This window comes from Rhodnius prolixus, unplaced genomic scaffold (assembly GCF_049639745.1).
Source record: "Rhodnius prolixus isolate KJV_2025 unplaced genomic scaffold, Rpr scaffold_4, whole genome shotgun sequence".
Taxonomy (NCBI): domain Eukaryota; kingdom Metazoa; phylum Arthropoda; class Insecta; order Hemiptera; family Reduviidae; genus Rhodnius; species Rhodnius prolixus.
The window spans coordinates 16,062,463-16,084,734 of record NW_027411614.1 but is presented as its reverse complement, the minus strand read 5'-3'; the positions used below and the strand labels follow the sequence as shown (position 1 = coordinate 16,084,734).

At 30.2% G+C, this 22,272-nt stretch overlaps 1 protein-coding gene across 1 annotated transcript in view; it reads left to right on the top strand.

Annotated features, from left to right (window-relative positions):
- ab (BTB/POZ-zinc finger protein abrupt) overlaps positions 1 to 22,272 on the top strand; it is a 42,438-nt gene that overhangs the window by 19,200 nt on the left and 966 nt on the right. The window contains exons 3-8 of the mRNA XM_074132033.1: positions 2,389 to 2,647; positions 4,714 to 4,826; positions 7,687 to 7,933; positions 9,619 to 9,681; positions 20,918 to 21,219; positions 21,879 to 21,983. Of these exons, the coding sequence (XP_073988134.1) occupies positions 2,389 to 2,647; positions 4,714 to 4,826; positions 7,687 to 7,933; positions 9,619 to 9,681; positions 20,918 to 21,219; positions 21,879 to 21,983 (1,089 nt within the window). The remainder of the gene's footprint in view (positions 1 to 2,388; positions 2,648 to 4,713; positions 4,827 to 7,686; positions 7,934 to 9,618; positions 9,682 to 20,917; positions 21,220 to 21,878; positions 21,984 to 22,272) is intronic.

Here is a 22,272-nt window from a genome sequence, read left to right as displayed (position 1 = left end):
AGCGACTCCGTATATCTGGGATGAGGTTGTTTATCAAGCTGCTGGCGCCATTAGAGTAGCCTAGGCTGCTTGAGAAAATGAGAATATCCATATCTTAAAGGCCCCGTTATACTCTTTAGTACAGATCTTAATGAAAAAACTGAAAGCTTGAAAAACTGAAAGTAATTCAGTAATCCAATAGAAATTTTGAAAATGTATGTCTGGCTTCACCCCCAAGGATTCCGATTTCCGAGCCAGAAGACGTCTTGGAGCTATCAGTAAGCCATGAGTAACCACGATTGTCCAGTCAGTAACCCACACAATCCTTAATTTTCAGGTAACTTGAAGAGGGATGTTTAAAATCTTATTATAGGATCACAGCTTTGTCTGATCGATCTTTCGCTTCGAAAAGTAAGGACCAACCACTTTAGTAAAAGAGTGTTTCAGTTTTTCTTAACAATCGACTCTCCTGTAGCTCTATTTCAAAATAATTTACTATCTCTTTGTATATGCAGGATGAGTATTATTACAGATTTTCTAGAATCTTTTCCTCTTCGTTTGAGGAAAAATCAATTAACCGTGATTACCATTCTATAGAAAAGAATATAATTTTTGAAGAATTTTCTCGAAAATCGGCAGAATCCGAGTTTATCTAAACTCGAAATACTAATTGTAGAGGTTTTAACCTAACATTTTTATTGAAATTGTCTGTTAAAACCTTAAGCCACATCTGCAGCACTTAAAAATTAAATTTCGTTTCTAGCAAATTACCTATATGTAGTAAGATAGAAATTTTATCGATATTAATTTATTATTTTCTGTGTAAAAAGCTGTCAACAAAACTATAAAACAGCGCAGGATTCTGTATAAACTCACAATCGCTTAAAAGTAATGATCTATAGCTTTGACCGGATATAGTTTAATAATTGCAGTGAAATAAACAGCACACTTCAAATGTATATAATTAATTTTTTTTTTCTTCTAAATAATTGATATTCATCATTTTTAGTGAATAAACTACATTACTTTTATTAGGACAGAATGTTTTAATTTTGACTGATGTTTGAACATTTTTATAATGATAGTATAAGTCGTGCTAGTTTTTAATAATAATAAATTAACTATATAACAGTTAATTCATCAACTTCTGTTATAATATGTATATACATTTATAAAATGTACTTAGTTTCATCACAATGTAAACGACTTTTGGGAAAGAAACGCTGAGTAATATATTTACAGATTTCGTTCTGTAGTTGGGTAATGAAGTCTTGAAATAATAAGCGCTGTAAACATTTTTGAAGTGATGGATTCTTTATTTAGCTCATGTCTGCAATTATCTCACATTTTATGATTGCCACATATCGCTAGAATCATTGTCACAATGGAAATCGCTTGCATTCCAGTAAAACCCTCTCCAGCGTTTCCATAGTCTGCACAACCTGGAATCGAACCTTTCTGTATAATGCCAGCATACTTCTTCTCCAAGTCACTCTTCCCAATTCGCGAGAGTAGCCGCAGTCCTTCCTGCCAAGGCCTTCTAGGTTTTTCTCTTGGTATTCGTTCGTTCATTCTTATATCAAATAAGCGATATATATTAATCGCTTGGTGGTTTTAACAACAGAATTGCGCAATACTTAACAGTGTAAGAACATTTTCTATCCTTGCTATAAACAAGTGGATTTTCTACCACTAGCCAAAACTTAGATACATAGCTCAACCATATCAAACCATTTTCAAATGAGCTGTGGTGGGACTAGCTAATAAGGAGGCTGAAGCTAGAGGAATTCAGAAAAATGGGCATTCATCGTAGGACATTTAAGCAGATCTTTCGCTTGAAACTACAACCGAAACTTTTCTCTGTTCGCTACCATCTTGCTACTTTTACCTTGTCATCATCATTCATTTCAGTCAGTCTTCATTCACCACTCTTTCAGATCGTTTTGTATTTTTTATTATAAATATAAGTATAATGTAGTATTCTCTATAGTTTACCTCACCTAATATAGTTTTAATTTCTATTCACTCAAACCAGTTATCATCCTTACACCAGAGTATCGTCTTGTTTTATCTAGGATCGCATTTACTAAAATACAGTTCAGGTTTGTTCCGATGGCGTTATTACATACCCTATTTGAATGATGTACTGCGAACTCCGGCTAGTAACTAAGTCGCGGACTTGAGCATATTAAGTTCTAGTTATCGCTTGAAAGTATAGGATTGGTATAAATCGGTCTGTACGCTGCCATCTTAGTCTTTTAATATTTGTAAGGCTTTAAGGTTATACAATATTTATTAATCAAACTTTACAAAAAAAAAAGTTATCAATTTTTCGCATATAATAATAAAATAACGCTTTAAAAAATGAGTACTCATTATTAATAAAGGTTGATTTTATTTTCTTTGCAGAGCGGACACCCAAATGCTGTTGCGTGGATGAATAACAATAACAACAATAATTTAAATAGCAACAATAGCAATGAAAATACTAGAGGAGGTTCGCCTGCGGGATCTTTGGGTTTAGCTGGGGCGCAAGGTGCTGGTGCAACGGGAGCTAGTGCAGGAGATGCAAGTGGAATCGGCTCGCCGCCAATCAAAAGAAGTCGGAGTTCAGACCTTGGATCTTCAGCTTTACCTAATAGATTCTCACCTTCACCAGCCTCTTCTGGTGGGTTGCTTTCTTTCATTTTCTCTTCTTTTTTTATAACTATTTATTAAATGATTAAATCCCAAATTACAATCGACAGCAATGCTCAGATGCCAAGGTAATATTGTTATTATTAATATTAAAACCAAAAATAATAAAGAAGACAATAGTCTTTATTACTGAAATTGTTTACAATAGATGAATTATGTAACGGTGGGGATATTCTTGGTCTTTTGGCCTTCCAAGGATGCAGCAGTTTAAAGAAGAAGAATATAAACAAAACAATAACACAATTAAAGATTGTAGAAGAAGAAACATCTCACTGCAGAAATAAGCAAAATGTATCACTAATAACAAAAACAGAAAGTAGAAAATGTAAATAGAAATAATGATTTTTAATAGTTATAATTTATAAGTCTGAAAATTGTAGTTCCAGGCTTGTTTATAGCAATATAAAACTAAGCTGTTAATTTCCTGGTTCCAGACATTCTTTAAAACCAAATTCATTTAATCGTCGAAATATCTAAAACTGTGCAACCTCCAAATTGGCTAACCAATTACATTATTATTTTTATCGTAAATGATAAAACAACTCCTGCATTAATGTTGAAATACCACTCTGGTCTTTGCTTTCTGCAAACATCGCAGATAGTGAACTTATTGAAATAAAAGGAGTTAATATTTATTGCTAATATTTTTCAAAGGAATAACGTTATCAGTAGAATAACTGCAGTTTAACTAATAGCATGCTCTCTAATTGCAGGCCGCATAATGTATAATAAATACTAAGTTTACAAAAATTAACTTTTGTTTAACAAGAATTTGCTAAATTATACACTTGTTTGCCGCGAATGCACAAATGTCATCTTAAAGAAACAGTAAAATAAAATTACACATAATATATGATCAAATGTATGATATGCTTCTTCGTTTGAAGAAGTTAAAAATGGCTAATTACCTTAAGGTGATAAACAATCATATCCTTAAAAAGAAAACTTGCATCTTTTTTTGTAAGCAACAAAAAATGCTAAAATAAAAACCTGATTCTTCGCCTGATTAACGAATATCGACTTCAGACTGTAAGCATCGTACGATGTCACTACGATTATTCAGCAATCATATTCCTAAGAATATTCATTGCAGGCACCTGAATACTCATATATTTTCTTCATTCTATATTGCTCAATTTAAAATATTTTTAAAATAAATAAGTTCTTTTAATAAGGGAATTAATAACTCAATTTTGTTTTAATCTCAATAATTGGTTCGTATTTAAGCAATCACAAAATAATCAGAACATTTTAAATGATTGAAAAATCTTAAGAATCAACAATCCAATTTTTATTTTAATTAGGTTAATAAAAAAAGCTTTCTAAACTTGTAATTTACCGAACAAGTGTTTGTTAAAATGTAAATAATAGGAATTTTACAAAAACTAATAAAGCACTAAAAAATCAGCAACTTTTTCGATAGATGTCAATTCAACATCAACAGTAATGACAATGGAACCCCATAAATTTGTTCATTCAGAATAGGATTAGTTCAGTTAGCATTATATAGCTGATATTTGCTTGAAATGCTTTGTAAAAAATTCCTTGGAAAACCAATATTGTATTGAAATTACCCTTGTAAGTTGGTCTAGAATTACAAACTGCTAGAACACAGCTAAAGCAAATTTCGTTTGAGTACATATTCTCAACAAAATTAGAAGTTCATCTTCTTGTTAAGCTAAGTATTACGTAAAACTCTTGCTTATTTTTTTCCCCATTATTTTTTATTTTTTATTTTTCCGAGCTTTTGACCTAGTGACTAAGTCATCACTAAGACATCAGCTGTGAAATTAAGTATCATCACTATTGAATGCCTTCTCCTATCTGAAAATTCCAATGTTACCATGTACCCTATAAAGATTAAGAAAACAAAATTAAATTTTTGACTTCTTTTATTGATTCCTACTTGATTACTTCTAATCCTTGACTATGGTAAACTTTTCAGATGTATTTTTTAGACAATTGTATGTATAGTCCATAATTTATTTGTCTTAATGTTTGTTTATTGCAAATTTCTAATACCACTTCTCATTAAAGGTAATACGAACAACCATCAGAACAGTGGTGCTGGACAACTTGAAATGAGGGAATCTCTGCTGTCACAGGCTCTGGAATCTTCTCATAACAGTATTTCTTCCAATAATCACCACGTATGTTTGTTAAAATATTTAAAAAAAGACTAACAAAAATAAAAATAAATCATTTTGCAATTTAAATTCCTGAATTATGTCGAAACCAAAATTTACTTACTTTAAGTAGAGGATGTTTTTCTAAAGACTTCTGCTGATAGTGCACTGGACGAAAAACATTCAGTCAACCCATACATATTTTCTTTCATGTATACTTTTAAAACTTTAGAATTTCACAAAAGTATATTTTTAATAAGTAAATTTTAAAAAAGAATCCAGGAAAAACAGAATTGACTGGTCTGTTTAATTAAGAAACGATAAAATTAAACATTTTTGAATAACAATAACAAATTAATTTAATAATATTTGATTGATGTTTTCTTACTAAAAAAGTTTAAAAAACCAATGTAAAAAAGTCTGTCTCCATTAAATTTAGGGCATCAGTCCTTTGCTGTGCTTTGATCTTAGGGGCAGTTAGTTGTAAAGTTTCTTAAGGGAACCTTAACAAACAAATTCATTCCTTTATTATTACTATTATTTTTGTTTCAGTTGTTTTGAAATTTTTATTTCGCCTTCTTCTGTGACAAATCTTGCAGTTAAGTTAAGTTTTAGTTAAATTCGTCGAATCAGTGATTTATTGGGATCGTCCTTCTTAGACATTGCCGGCCCTTAATGAATTCATATCTCCAAATAACAGTCTAATCTACAGGGTGAACCAGTAAGTGTTGTCCATAGTACTGTAACTACACATTACATCTAAAGTGGAGTTCAATGACGTATTGGCCAACATCATATTTTCCTCTGTTCTTGAGTGACGTCACTTTAAAGTTTTTTTCTAAAATCATTACTTTTTTCCAATAAAAATGTTATTACTCAGAAAGTTTTAGTTCGAATTCGATTCTGATGACACGGTTAGAAAGACAGATAAATTTTCTAAAAATTGATACCATTTCGAAGCATAAGTTATTCTCCAAACAGCCTCAATCTTCCTCCGGATGCTGGAAAAATAATAGTAATCGAAATTTTCAAGAAAATTCATTCAGCCCCTACGTGATCATTATCAGACCTAGGTGCTGGCACTTTTTATATAAGTTTCCTTGTTTAATGGGCCTTCAAACGGTATATCATTTTCCAGGATTCCTTTTATCTTCGTATGAGAAATTACGTTTGTTTTACAAGAGAACGTGTTCACGAGCACTCACAGTGTTAGTTATCAAGTTGTTTAATTCATTGAAAACTCTTCTAGATGGACCAGTAGTCAATTTTAATGTAGACTGTCCTTAAATTAGGAAGTCAAAAGTTACAAATTGCACTAAAAAAAAAAATCTAAATTCTGAAATATTTGAGAAAATGTTAGGAAATATTTTAAACAAGTGCTATTTTTATAAAAAAAAAAAATCATATAGTTTGTATTTACTCCAAATTACTATTTCACATACAATACACTGTTGAAAAAGAAAATAATGTAAATAAGCCTTAACCACCCTTTGAACCCTCTAACAGATAATCGTTGTATCTGAATTAGGTATTTACACTAGGTGCCTTACAAATAAACTTCACTTATCTGTTACCTTGGTTTCAAAATTTTCTATCGTACCATAACACTGTTGAGTGCTCGTGAACACGTTTTCTGGTAATACAAACGTAATTTCTCATACGAAGATGAAAGGAATCCTGGAAAATGATATACCGTTTGAAAGCCCATTAAACAAGGAAACTTTTGTAAAAAGTGCCAGCACCTAGGTCTGATAATGATCACGTAAGGGCCGAATGAGTTTTCTTAAAAATTACGATTACTATTATTTTTCCAGCATCCGGAGGAAGATTGAGGCTGTTTGGAGAATAACTTATGCTTCGAAATGGTATCAATTTTTAGAAAATTTATCTGTCTTTCTAACCGTGTCATCAGAATCGAATTCGAACTAAAACTTTCTGTAGTTACAGTACTATGGACAATACTTACTGGTTCACCCTGTAGATTAGACTGTTATTTGGAGATATGAATTCACTAAGGGCCGGCAATGTCTAAGAAGGACGATCCCAATAAATCACTGATTCGACGAATTTAACTAAAACTTAACTTAACTGCTAGATTTGTCACAGAAGAAGGCGAAATAAAAATTTCAAAACAACTGAAACAAAAATAATAGTAATAATAAAGGAATGAATTTGTTTGTTAAGGTTCCCTTAAGAAACTTTACAACTAACTGCCCCTAAGATCAAAGCACAGCAAAGGACTGATGCCCTAAATTTAATGGAGATAGACTTTTTTACATTGGTTTTTTAAACTTTTTTAGTAAGAAAACATCAATCAAATATTTATTAAATTAATTTGTTATTGTTATTCAAAAATGTTTAATTTTATCGTTTCTTAATTAAACAGACCAGTCAACCCTGTTTTTCCTGGATTCTTTTTAAAATTTACTTATTAAAAATATACTTTTGTGAAATTCTAAAGTTTTAAAAGTCATGGGGCAAGTGACCCACCGGCCACCTCCTCCTTGGGTGTCTATGAATGTGTCTTGTTAATATGTAATTAATTTTTCCAGTAATGAATTTTTATTAAGTGGTTCAACCAGCGTTATTCAGGCATTAAAATGTTGGATATTTCTCATAAAATGTACAAAAATAATTTCTTTTTAATATTTGAACTTTTCGAAAGTTATAAATGAAGCAACTTTAAGTATTATTTGTAAAACATTCATAATTTTTGAAGATTATTAAACTAAAAGACCTAAAGTTATAATAAAAGTCTCAAAATATTCAAATATTTGCCACTTTTCAGTTATCCTTAAAAGTTTTCAAATTTTAAGAATAAAAAAAAAAGTAATGTAAAATGAAATACATAATTTGTACTCACACAAAATTTTATTATTTTCAGTTGAAAGCGAATTCTGATTCATCTGTACATGCTCAGTCTACTGGCGAAGAAAGTAATTCTTCAGACACTGCCTTATCAGAGAGAGGGCTATCCATTTCGGGGAATGGACCGCATTCCATCTCTGATTTAACCCAACCTAAAACGGAACCACCAGATTACCTTGGTCCTCCAGATCATCATACTAATTCATCTGTTATGGATCCAACTAGGCAGTCTAATTTTCAAGCAGCACTTCTTGGTCTACAAGGTATTTACATATTTTAATCAGATTATTAAGTTTTACAAAATATGTAACATTTTGATAAGGTAAATGTTTTTAAAGTTATACTAGGAAAATGGTTTTTTATAATTTTGATGTACCTTAAAATAATATAGTATAGGTCAACGAACAGTTTTTCGGTGAGCAATTATCAAAATTATGGGACAATCTTTGGGTCATAGAATGAATTGATATCTTACCTTAGTACGCAGCGTTTTTCGCCGGAAATTTTTCGTTTTCGCCCGAGCTTAATTTAAGTTAGATACGGTTGCATCTGATTATTTTCTACATTGTATATAGTGATTTATTTATTAAACCTATCTTGAGTGAAAATCTACACTTTTGGCTTGTAAATGAAATCACCTTATTACAAGGTTCTTACAAGGTTTTACCATTTTCTTTATGATACACAATATGAAAGGGTACATTCATGATATGAAAATAAGTTGCAAGGATTCAGCTAGTGAGATTAAATATGAAATTGGCCAGAACAGCAGAACCTGTTGCATGGAAATAGAAACATATCTCAATAGAAAGTTAAGAATTTAGAATTAATATTTAGCAGAATACTTCTTAATGTTTACCCCATATTACTGTTCATAAGGTAAAATCCTGCTTTAGAGAGACTATAGATGGATTTGTTGATTAACTTGTACATTTAAAAATTAAGATGTTGTTATGAAAAAGTCAACACGCATTATTTTGTTTAATTTACTGATGAACTTATAGTAGTAACTAATCTAACGTTTGTAATATGAGGTAAATGACCAATTGGGTTCCAACAAATCTGTGAGTCATTACAATTTTTCACTCAAACCAAGTTTGATGTGAACTTCTAGGATTCTCAAACAAAGTAAGAGCACTTAAAAGATCCATGAGTTCCTTTCACTATATACTTGCCTTCTAAATCTATTTTGGCCCCAAAATTTATTATTTCAAATCCTTTTTTCTACACATTGAAGGCTACAACCACATTTGTGTATTAAGACGCAACCCTAAGCTCTTTTTTTCCTGAGTTCCTGAGCTCTTTTTAAATTCTTTTTGTGGATTGATCAAGTTATATATCATGTAGGACCATAAACTAGTGAAATATGTGCCTACTGATCCCTTTCTAAAAATATTTTTTAGAACATCCACAGTTAGTCCTTAACCATTACCGCTAGTTTCCTGATTTCATTTTTAATTATTTATATTCTTACTTCAGTTTACGAGGTTATAAAGATCCAAGGACAAAATCCATGGGCCCATTAAAGTATGTAACTAGTGATCCATATGGTAGTAATGTTAAAATTACTCTCTAGAGAAGCTGCAATACTTGGTTCAGATTCTTTGACTAACCAATCCATTTATTAACTTACTTATAAACAAATATTTTATAGGTTATGACAAAGAAGCGAGAAGCGTTTTCTGTTACAAGTAACCTAGCAAGCGGGTCCAATTTTTCTCTAGGAAAGATATTTATTTGAGAGGTGTTCGGACCTTAAAGTGGGTCCTTAATCATTGGGTACTAGATTTTCTAGTTTAAGGGTTTTCGTGACACATTTCATTTAGAAACAGTGACTATTAATTTAACTTAAATAGCAAATTAAGAAATTTGTTACTGTTATTATTATGCATTTTTTAGTAATAAGTTGGATAGAAAAGTTATTATAATTAATTTATTTCTAAATTAGGGCTACCTGGACTGCTTCCCGGGCCTTCAGGCATGCATGGCGGCGGTGCGGACAATAGCTTCGGTAAGTACATAATCAATTATTTATTGAATGTCATATTTTAAATGGGTAAAAATTTATTACGTGGGCAAATATATATATACTTAATTATACTATTAATATATTAGTTTTAAGTGTTATTGCCGCGTTATTTTAGGGGACAAAAATCTCGAAATTGTTGTTCCCTGATCTAATTTAAAATTGTTTAAAGTAATAAACTAGGTTGAATGAGAGTGGCGTCTTTAAGTAAAACGGTCTATTGGGGTTGGGGGTGGGGGCTTTTGCAGGTTTGCCCCCAAAGCCTGTCTGTCCAGAGTGTGGAAAAGTCTACTCAAACAACAGCAATCTGAAACAGCACATAGCCAATGTGCATTCCTCACCCGGCCGTTGGGAGTCTTGCCATGTCTGCGGCAAATCATTCAAGACACGCCAGTACCTTCAGGTTCATCTGCTAGCTACACATGGTATTCGCCAGCGAAAGTCGTATCCAATAAATGCAACCGTTGTGTCCGGCAACAGTGGTGGTGGATATAGTAATAGTAATAATAATCACCATTCAAATTCTTCTGCAATCTAGCCCGCTAAACGAAATAAACAATGGAACTTGCGGGAGTGCACATCCAGATGATTTCCAATGAATTAGAGGATTTAGAATGCTCTTAAATCGAAGAAAGTAGAAAGAACTCGAATGAATGGATTCCATTAATAGAGTTAAAACAAAACTGTGCCTTGTACAAGCTAGTACAGAAAAAAAAATATATATATATGCTTAAATTATAATTGTTCTAGTCTGGAAATATGCTTGCATCTGCCATAATTATTCAAGTTATGAAGCATAATATTTGAATAAAAATATGTTTACAAATTCTTTCTTGAAAAACTGTAATTTTTTATAAATAATTTTTGTGTGGAATTCAGCAATTATTGTAACTATTATTAGTATAATATTCAAATATAGTTGTTATAAACATTATTATTACTTAGATATCCTACAGTTAGCCATCTTTTATCTCGTGCTTCCTAGAAAATAGTTACTGTAAAAATATATACACTTTCTTAGGCCATAGATAAAATTTGGACATTCTATCTCCTTAAATTTCGGATCTATTGCAATAGACCACAATTTCTGGTGGCGGCCAATTTAATTTTAGCATTCTCTGTCTCTCTTGTTTATTCTCATTTAGCAATCACTGTGATTATCTGAGCTTCTATTTAAACAAAGTTGAAATAATTGTTTTGTCTTCTGTAAAAACAAATTTTTAACTATGTAAAATTGATACAACATGTCTACTTGGTTATTTTTTCGTCTAAATACTTTAATCTGCAAGCATCTTATTCAATCTGTTCTCAAAAAGCAAACGGATCGATTCTCTTTAATTATTTTTAAAGAATATCAATTAGTCAATAGCAAAGACATTGTTTTAAGTTAATTAGAAGATAAAATCATAAATTGAGAACGTTTAAAATAGATCTTATTGCTTATAACTATAACCTCAAACTTGTTTTGTGATCCAAGATTATAGGATAATTAAATTTTTGGGGCAAAATCTTTTCTAGTTTGTTAAATTACTAGCATTATGTGTAACTTCAACTAGACATCCTTTAGACTCAGTAACAATTGCATTCAAGGCCATTCTTTCAATTCTTTTTTTATTCGATAAGCTAACTTCCAAGTAAGATTGATAGTTTACCTCCATGTTTACCAATATTGCCGTACATCTTGGCCCCCACATTACTCTAATCACAGATACTTGGTAAAGCAAAATAAAAATTATAAATGTGCCAAAGCAAGAAGTACCTCTTTTTCGTATATGTATATTTTTTTCTTCTTCTTCTTCTTCTTCTTCTTCTTCTTCTTCTTTATAAATTAAATATGGTCGCCATCTGGAATGGTGAAATAATGCGTGCACCCCCGCAGGAAATGGCGATGATTGGAAGAGATTTGGTGGTGTGCCATGCGGCGAATGCGGTCGCGTCTATTCAACTCCTGGTAATCTACGACAGCATATCATCAACATTCACAACTCTACACCCAACTGGCAGCCCTGCCATATCTGCGGCAAGACGTTCAAAACCAGACAGTATCTGTACAACCACCTGCTGCAAACTCATGGAATCCGACATCGACAAAGATTTATCCTCTTTTAAGGAATCACACAACACACACACAAAAAAAAAAATCAAACGAAAACAAAACAAAAAAAAAAAGTGTTTTTGTGGGGAACGGTTTTTGTGTAGGTAATAAACAGCCGGTCTGTCCACATTGTACCAGAGTCTACAGTTCCTTGTCTAATTTGAAGCAGCATATCATCAATGTGCATTCACCTACAAAACAATGGTATATCTGCCACATCTGCCAGAAAAAATGTAAGACAAAACATTATTTCATCAATCATCAACTACAGGTTCACGGCATCAGGCAGAGACAAGTTTACAAAGCGGACTGAATATTTTTCAAGTGTCTGTCTTTTGCAAATCTAATTTAATGTACCTTGAACACAATTAAAGACAGCTGATAAGTGGAATCTCAAATTGGTTATTTTTAGGTTTCAAGAAATTTTGAGTTTAAAAAAAAACTTTTGATACCACCTGTAAGATCACTGCTTTTTCTAGTCTTGTAACATTTGAACTCTATTTTTAAAAATTAAATGTGTACATATTTTTTTATTTTTAAAAATGAAATAATATTGAACTCTTGCGCTGTGTGTAATCAAAAAATAAAATAAAAAATATAGCAGTGAATCATATTTTATCCTTTGATATGTTTGCCAAAGAAAAAGTGTTATTTATTTCATTTAATTACAAATTATAATTTGTTTAAGATAGTTTATCATAGTTGGTCTGTTCTTCAAAAATCAAATTAAAATTTGTTACTGCTTAATATTGTAATCGGTTTTTCAAACAATGGCTGTCCATTCCTTCTAAATTAGCTAAGGCTTTTTCTAAACCAAAAATAAAACTTTTTTTGTAGTACAAAGCATAGAAATATCATGTTTGCATCATACGTAAAGATATTAATTCTGTGTAAATTAAACTATGCTCAAAAGTTAAGCTAGAAACATACTTTATTTTTTAATTTTTGTTAAAGAAAAAAAATTTATAAATTTACATTAATAAAGCTGCAAAATGTTGACTTTTAGATTAATATTAAGACCAGAATATTATTTTCACTGATTCTATAGGAATCATTTCTCTTAAAAATTTGCGTGGTTTAAAACAGTTCAGAACAATTATAGCTTTAACAATCAGAATCATATTTACATTTCAGATTTTCATGTTTTTTTTAGATCTTTAAATGGGCCCTGAATTTGATTTTTTTAAATCTAATGGCACTAATTTTCCGGTTAAAATCAGTTCTTCCAATAGAAGACAATTTTGACGAGATATCTCTTTTCCCAGTTCTTTGGTAGTAAAAAATATTAGTAATATAGACATCCTCCACCAAAATCATACTGCAAAGCAAAAGAAAATCCTGAATAGCGTTTAGTGTGCCAATGATTAGAATTTTCGGAAATAATTACGTGTCGATTTGTACTAAAATAGAGGATGAACTCATCTTGGACTCAGAATTATCTTGCAATATTCTACTGATTAAGTTTATACTAGTTTGAATCGACAACCATGTTCCTCTCCACAATACTGGACAGTATTTTTCTGTCATCATCAGATTCATCAGTAATGCGAGGTTTCATGATTTGCTTGTTATGCTTTTCCTAACAAGTCTTCCATTTTAAAGGTTTTGGTACCTCCAATATTATTTTCAATGTTAAGCCACTCAATTTGTCTCCAATTCTTCTCCTTCTAATACCGAACAGATGTGGGAAAAAAGATTGTAATATGTTTCATTTTGAATAAAATATTGTTTATGTCGTAATATACCGGAGTAATAAGATTAACATCAAAATCGGTTAGTGACCGGCGATAAGTTTCGATTATATTAAAGAAGAATGATTTTTCCTATCATTAATTTTTCTGATTAAGAGTGAATGAAAATACTTTTCTGCCAAAATAAATATACCATTATTTAGTCTTTTTGAAAAAGGCCCTCGATAGTTTAGTCAGGTAAAGAAACAACTTACTTTTTTTTCTTTTGTAGAATGTATGTTATGGCACTGTTCTAAAAAATATTATCATTCATTATTTATATTAGAATAATAAATTTTTGCCCAGATACTGAGCTAAAGGTATCAAGGGGAAAAAAAGGGTACTTTTTTAAAACTTATTTGTAAGTAACTCTTTTAAAAAAAGTAGCTTAACTTAATTTCTTTTTATAATTTAAATGTTTGATTCCTACAAGAAATTATTTAACATTATTGTTTTCGATGAATCGTATTGTGCTTCTTATAAGCACTTACATCGATAAAATGTATTTCAAAAGACTCTGAGTGTTAAGCGCCCCAATTTTGTGAAATAACTGCTGTTTTATTATTGTTGTTATTATCCGGTAGGTTCCTATAATTGAGTTAGTTATGATTTGAAAATTTCATCATTTAAGCACCAGTTTAATAAATTATCAGTCATTAAAATTATGAGGAGTTAGTTCTTTTTTCGGCAATGGCCAGTGGAAGTAAATAAAAAAATATTTGCCACATGTTTCGATTGCTATTTGGTGCTCTAGCAATTGTAATTTTTTTTTTTAGGATTTGATAGCGTTACATGTTACTGACTTCAGTTAGCATGTTTGTTAGGTATAAAGCTCTCTAATCCTCGCAAGTATAAAATGATATTGTATAAATAAAAGCTCTTGATGAAGGGTTCTAATGATTCCAAAAAAAAAATATATTATAATAATAAGACTTTTCTGGTCATAGACAAAAGACCTAATCTGGAGTTACTTTTGTGGTTTCAGTTCAGTGCAGAGCAGAAATAGCCATTTAGTCTGAAATTCCTATTTATTTCTATACATTTTTCCCCCTTTTATGAATATAAAATATATTCATATGAATTATAGATATATCATAATATATTTAGGTATACATTTCAAAAAATACTTCGAGTAAATTCTAGTATTATATTTGGCTGCTTAGCTGATTTTTCAGGTGAACTTTCTTCAATATCAGCTTTTGGAATTTTTTAATTTTAGACAAAAGTGCTTAATCAAAATAAAGGGCTCGTTGTGAGAAAATAATTATATTTTTTTTGTTGGTAGTTTTTTTGTTTTAAGTAACATTATTATTTAGTGTGAGGTAAAGACAGATTGCCTTCCATTCGCCAGCTTTAGAATTAAGACGGTTGGCACTTTTAAAATAATTAAAAGTATGTATTTGTTTTACTATACTTTTTACTTTGAGTGTGGCAAGTAGAAACTAAGTGAAAGCTGAAAGTCTCGAAAGATTCTTTTAGAGACAACTAATTTTTTTTCTCTCAATCAGGTGTTTCACTTTTATCATTTCTTTTTTTAATTGCAAAGTAACGAATAGACGAAACCCATTTATGTTCGAGAGTATTAACATGTTTCAGGATAAAATAAGTACTTTTTTGCTATTCCCAAAACGCGTATCTAAGTATGTATATAAATTATACATATAAATGAATCGTAAGAGCATTACATTAAATTTGTTAAATTTGGTATGTCTTATTAACTTTTCGACTTTCGACTTTTCGAAGTGTATATTTTTTGTATTAGTTATTCTCTGAAAAATTATTAGTTAATAATTAGTGCTAATGCAAATATTTCATTTATACTTATCTTCATCGGTAATTAAAACTATTGGTCCATACTGCAGTCTATCAAACTTACATTATTGAGGGTTCTGCATTTTTTAAGAGACTTCAAATAAATCTTTGATAGATTATAACAAAGACTTCTGAAGCTTTGAAGAACCGATGAAAATTATGTATAAAATTGGAAAATCAAATGAAAATTAATAATGACCACTTTCCTAAAAATAACAAATATGAAGAATGTTGAGTAAATTTCTCTAGTACTGCCAAACAAGCACGCTACATGGGTTGCGCTTCTGCTAACAACCCTTCTCAAAAAAAAAAAAGAGAAAAAAAGCAGTAACAAATTTTAAATTACATTAAGTTTTATAAAGGAAAATCCTAAAATAGATTTTTAACCATATATATATTTTAAATATAAGATATATGATTGTGATACAAGATAACTTCCAGGAACTTTTTTGGTTACGAGTAATTAGAAGTTTTGTTATAGTTTCACTTTTTAGTGATTTATAATTTAAACAGCTTAAATATGGATAAATTTTTATCATTCCTATTATAATGAAATTAATATTTTTAAATTATGATTAAAGGTCCAAAAATTTGCCCCATTTCTAAAATTTAGATTTGACTAAATTTTTTATGAAAATAAGAAAAGCTCTAATATTCAATGAAAATAAAAAATGTTATTGCCAACTCCTGCATTCATTATTTTTTCCTTCCATAATGCATATAATGTAATTAGTAAATACTCGTACCAGGATAGATTCTGGAAGTTTATTACAAATTCCCAAATGTGGTAGTATTTTTTTTTTTTTTTTTTTTTTTCTGATACGGGTAATGATGTCGGGTTGCAGATGATGACGAAGTGGCGGGGTACGTTTGTCCATTGTGCGCCTCTTCATTTCCAGATCTGCACACTATTCGGAGCCACATAGACAGACATTATCCGCGTGATTCCCCCGCGTGCCCCGTCCCTTCGTGCGGTCGTCTCTTCTCACATCCCAACTCGGTTAGAAATCACATGAGGGAGAAACATTCACACATATGGCACAAGATGAAGAGTCTTAAATGGACACATGTAGTTCCTCCAATGTCAACGCTTCCTTATGTTTGAAATTTAGAGTATTTTCTTAAAAAGTGTACTGAATAAGTTTGAGCCTAAAAAAATAAATAAAGTTCAAAAAATGTACTCTTGGTAACTATTATTAAGTGAATTTATTGTAAACAATGTATATTTACCAGTATTAATATGATTATAATGATTTGGTGCAGCTGTTGTACTGCAGATAATTGTGATTTATATTTTCATAATTTTTTAGTAATAATTGAACATGGAGTTAATACAAAATTCTGTCAATAAACCAGTTTTTTGTATCTGTAACTTAACTAAAAATTCGTTTAGCAATTGTTTAATTGATATTGTTTATAAACTTCAAAAAAAAGTATTTAAAAGAAAACAAATTAATGCTAAATAATTAATAAAATCTGTTTTTGTTTGTACTAAAATCCTACTGTAAATAGGGAAAATTAACTGAAAAACTGCTTTGTTGACATAAGAAAATTTGAAGTAAAAATATATATGCACATAAAAAAAAACAAATATATCCACAGAAGAGTTGAATGTTTCATAAATCAAATTAGAAAGAGCAATTTGTTTTGAAGTGAGCTAGTTGCATTTTATATAAGAAGTCTATTTCATTTAAGAATGCTGATCATTGTGGTTAAACACGTTAATTGTTAATATAATTCATTAAAACAAGCTTCATTTTAAGCGCCTAGCTTAAATTATCTTTGATAATTGATTGTAACTAGTGACATTTAGTTTAACAAACATAACTAATTCTAAGAACTTTTTTTTTGTTATAAATATAAGCAAGTAGTAGATTGAATAGACACCTTTTACAAAATAAAATTATGGATACGCTGTGTAATTTATGCATACATCCATAATTATAATGCAAAATAAGAAATAATTATATAGTTCTACCTGTAATTTACAAGGCGTATTTGCATCACCACCAGAAGTGGCTTGACATTATTAGTTACTGCATTGTTTTTTATTTTATGTAAAATATTTTCTACTTTAAGAACGAAAAAAAAAAACTTGTAGACTGATAGGTATTGAAAAGATTGTGTTTCGAAGCTTAACTTTATAATTCTTGTAAACTGAGGAATTTGTTTTGTATTCTTTATTTTTTTTAAAATGCAGAATGAAAATGCAATGTAACACATATCTAGTCAGGAATTTAATGAAAGCTTGTTAATTTCATTTCTTAAGTACTATAAGCTTGAGTGAATCTAAATTATTTTAATTTCCATCCAGTTCCTTTAAACAGTTTGTTAACAAATATTATCTGTATAAAGGTGCAGCTTAGTATGCTTTAACACTGGCCTATATTAAAATTATTAATAACATTATGGCAAGAAATTAAAAAAAAAAAAAATTCAGAAAACATTCCAAATATTTATTGTATGAAATAGAGATCGTTTTTGTATAGATTATTCAATATTATTCTTATCAGTTGCAGAAATAAAAATATAAACCATTATAAAAGATATTGTTAGTACTTAATAAAAGGTAATTGCCAATGAATTTAATTTTTCTCTTTCTTTAAATTAAATTATACCCAAGATAGTGTTACTGATATTAATAATGTAGTTTAAGATATAAATTCCAAGTCCAAATTACAGTAATAAACATACTCCATCTATGAAAAATGTATTACAAACATTGCTGATCTTAAAGCTCTTATTTGGTCCTTTAGTGAAACTGGATTAAACTTTGTTAGCTAGCAATATATTAGCAAAATTATTGGTTAAAAGTAAAAATCTTTGTTTTCAACCTAACTGGAATGCTTCAAATTAGACTTTTGAACTTACTTTACAGACACCGTGTGACAAAAAACAATTCCTTCATGTGAGATCCAAGCATTAAATAATATGCAACTAAGTCTAATTTAGGCCATAAGTGATTTTTGTACCGAGAAAAATGAGAAATATTATTTTTATTAATTTGGGGGAACATCCCAAATGTTCCAAGCCCAACTGTAAATATAGAGGTGATTAGCGTTTGGACAAACTTTACAAAGGCTAAAGGCAATCTCATAGTATTGATAATCCGACTCTAAATAAATTAAATTTTATTACAAGACACTAAACACTTATATGCAATTGATAAAAATTTGTGATAAATTCCACACTTATTTCATAATGTGAACGTTCCACCTAAAGTGGCCATTTTTAAAATTATTAGACCTCATTAGTTCAAAACGTTCAATTTTTGTTTTTTTAAAGGAATTTGACTCCTCTTTTTATCCATCGAATTTATTTTTTCTTTCCGATTCAAAACACCAAAGACGACATTAGTGCAATATTTGTAAAAACCAACGACTAAAATATTTTTAACGTATGACGTTTTAAAAGCAAAAAAGGTGGGACTTAAACGAATTAAAATAGGAAAATTAATTAATATGAGAGTCAATGGAATCTTAGTAATGGAGAAAAGTGTAAATTAGACACAGATTTTGCCATGATTATAAACACTTCTAATAATATTCTGAATTAGTCTTTAGTATACCTAATTTACATCGTTTATATGCTGTACTAAATTAAATTACTTCCAGTATTTTTTTTTTTTTATATTTAGAGAATGTAGCTTGAATTTTTATTTTCCATTTATTCTATTAATGATGAACTTTGATAAATTTAAAAGTGGAAAATGTTGTGATAATTTCAGAAATTAGAGCTGAATACCATTATTGTATAAACTAAATTTGAAATATCTTAACCATTCAAATTATTCATTTAATTTCTCATGTCCGTCGTAGCAGTCATTTGCTGGCTTAACTTTGTCGAAGAATGTACGCTATTTGTTTTGAACGAACTTTGGGACTCAAATTTACTATTTAAAATCGATATTAATTAACACATGTTAAATTACTCACAAAATGTTATAGATAGATATCACACCTTTAAAACAAAATTTATATCTAGGTGTTATTGCATTGCTTTTAGTTTTTACAATGTTTGCATTTCTTCTCATCCAGTTCTTAGATTACGGTTGTATAATTTAGGAATAATGGGTGTTATAACTCTCTTCTCACTCTCTAATTTTTCACTTCGGTTCGAATAGTCCGCATTGAGATTAGATTAATGCTTTGGAGAGAGTGGCTATAGTAGTTTACAGTCCTTTGTGCTGGATTAGTTCCTAAGCCAATGGTTCTAAAACTTTTTTGTAGGGCGGCACATTATTATAATGTTAAAAAAAAAAATCACGGCATCGCTTTTTGATGATTGTGAAAGTAGCATCAATAGAAGAGAGACGCAATAGATATCTGTCGTCGTCATATGAGGAACCGAGAGGCCGATGGACGACAAGGCTAACTTGGATCACATTTAAACTGTCGTTTAGTCCTGAATGGGATAGCTTTGAAGCAATACTTGGTAGCACCATTCTGGTTAGCCCTAGCAGTGAAAGATGATAGCCCAAAGTGTTAAAGAAAATCCGACAGTACTGTGTCCATTTCAATTCTAATTGGAGCTCCCTGTGGCTTGTTGTAAAACAAAACCGCCAAAGATGTCGGAAGACTAGATATTTTAAACCTCAATGTAACTGCCAAAAAATGTTAGGCGCGTCAATATCTTAGTTCTGGAAAGAAAAAATCTAAGGGTCAGCAACTGGTTTCGAACCTGGTATCCGCGAGGGAATTCAGTGCGCTAATCATTGAGCTAATCCCTTTCGGATTAATTATTATTATTGATTGTTTTTACAGTTAGTAAATTTACAAATGGTGAGAATTACTTAAAAATAAATAAATAAAAATAGTTCTTTAAAGTAAGTTACTTTATTCCAAAACAACACAAAACAAAAAGTTAGTGTGTTGTTGGTGAACTTAATGTGAAACATACACCTGATGGAGTTTATGTGTTTGATATCAGGTCGTGTTTTTGGGAGACATGCTCTCATCTTGTTTTCAAGGTACAATCACTCTCACTTCTTTGTTTTAATTTGAGGAAAATCCCAGTTAATACAAATAAGAATTATAAATTTGCTTTAAACCCTATAACTAATTGGGTATTCCTTCATTATTCCAACATGAATTCAGACCATTTCTGAATTGTTCAATCTTAATGTGCGATCGTTACGTACGTCAATAATTATTCTTCTGTAAGATTTACTCACACGTATCGGAAATTGGATGTACAAACGGATATCGAATCTAGAATAGAAATAATGGTTAATTTTATCTTCTAACGATGTCGAGTGATTTGCTTTTGCTTTAGAGTGAAAGTTCTTCTGTAGAAATCAATTATTGATTTTATGTATATTATATGCTTAACAAGATCCAACATTTTCAGTGGAAAAGGGTAAATTTGCAAAATAAATAAAATTTAGAGAAGCAAAAAGTTTTTAATGGTAAATTAAATATTTTATCCTTTTTTTCAATGATCGTTTGAAATTTCAAATACTGAATTGGAATTGTGAATCAGAGATTCCTTTTTTATTTTCATTTTTTTATTTATTTTTTTTATTTATTTTATAAATTCTTATTGCCTTAACATTTTTTATAAAATGCTTTAAATAATTCTCTAGTTTCTCGCCGAGGATTAGACATGATGCGCGTTAGAGCAACAGACCCTCGTCCGTGCCCAAAGTGTGGTAAAATCTACAGGTCAGCACATACATTGCGAACACATTTAGAAGATAAGCACACCGTCTGTCCTGGATATAGATGTGTGCTTTGTGGAACTGTTGCTAAATCAAGAAATTCACTACATAGCCACATGAGTCGGCAACATCGTGGTATCAGTACTAAGGATTTACCTGTTTTACCAATGCCATCGCCCTTCGATCCGGAATTAGCGTCAAGGCTATTAGCGAAGGCAGGTGTTAAGGTCAGTATCAAAAATCTAAAACACTTTGTTAACTAATTGTTATAAACAATTACTAATTTATATTTTAGCGTACGTTTAGCAATATCTTTTTGTGCTAATCAATGAAAGACTCAATATCAGCTAGATAAAGACGAACAATTAAATCAACTGTAGTTAGAATTTTTTTTTTTTTATCAATCTCTCTTTTTGAAAACACAATTTTCTTCGCAGCTACATACCTATATTTATATATGACTTATATAATTATAAATAATAATTTATTCCTACTGTTTAATGGAGTAGCAAGTAAATATCTATGACTTCAAAACATTTATTGAATGTTTTTTACTCAGTATTTTACTTGGTTTTTTCTTCATTTTAGGATCAGAATTGGTGTTATTAACGAGGTGTTAAATTTTCAATCATTAAATTATAGTGTTTTTTTTCTAATTAAACATGTGTGTAAAGGAGTACCATCCAAAAAATTCTCAATTTTATTTCACAACTTAAACTTTTTAAAGGAAAGTAAAAGTAGGAAATAAATCCAAGAATTAACGTCAAAGTAATTTCATTCAATTGTTCTTATAATTTTTAAATTCAGTGCAATGCATTATATCTGCCACTGACGAAAGTAAAGTTACCCATAAGAACGAGTTACATTTAAAGTCTTGGGTTTTCAGGTATCAGCTGCTGAGTTAAGGGCCCGATCATCGCCCACGGGTCCCCCTCGAAGGCCCGATATACGCCTTGAACTCAAATCATCAGATGATCCTGAAGATCTAACGGTAATTTTGACAATAGTATTACTTTGAATATTAATTAATATTTTGGCACTTTTGCCAGGATAATTTTTTAAAAGCTAAAACATTTTATTATCAATAGCATGTGAGATTAGTTATGCTACTATCGTATACCATAACCACATGCAGGATCAGGGCAGGTTCTCAAGGACAGATTACTTGGGATTTGAAATTGTGATATTTAGTTATTCTAAGCTGTTTTTATTTAAATGTATTTCTAATAAAAATAAAATCATATATCTCATACATTGAATACAATAGATTTATTTATCAT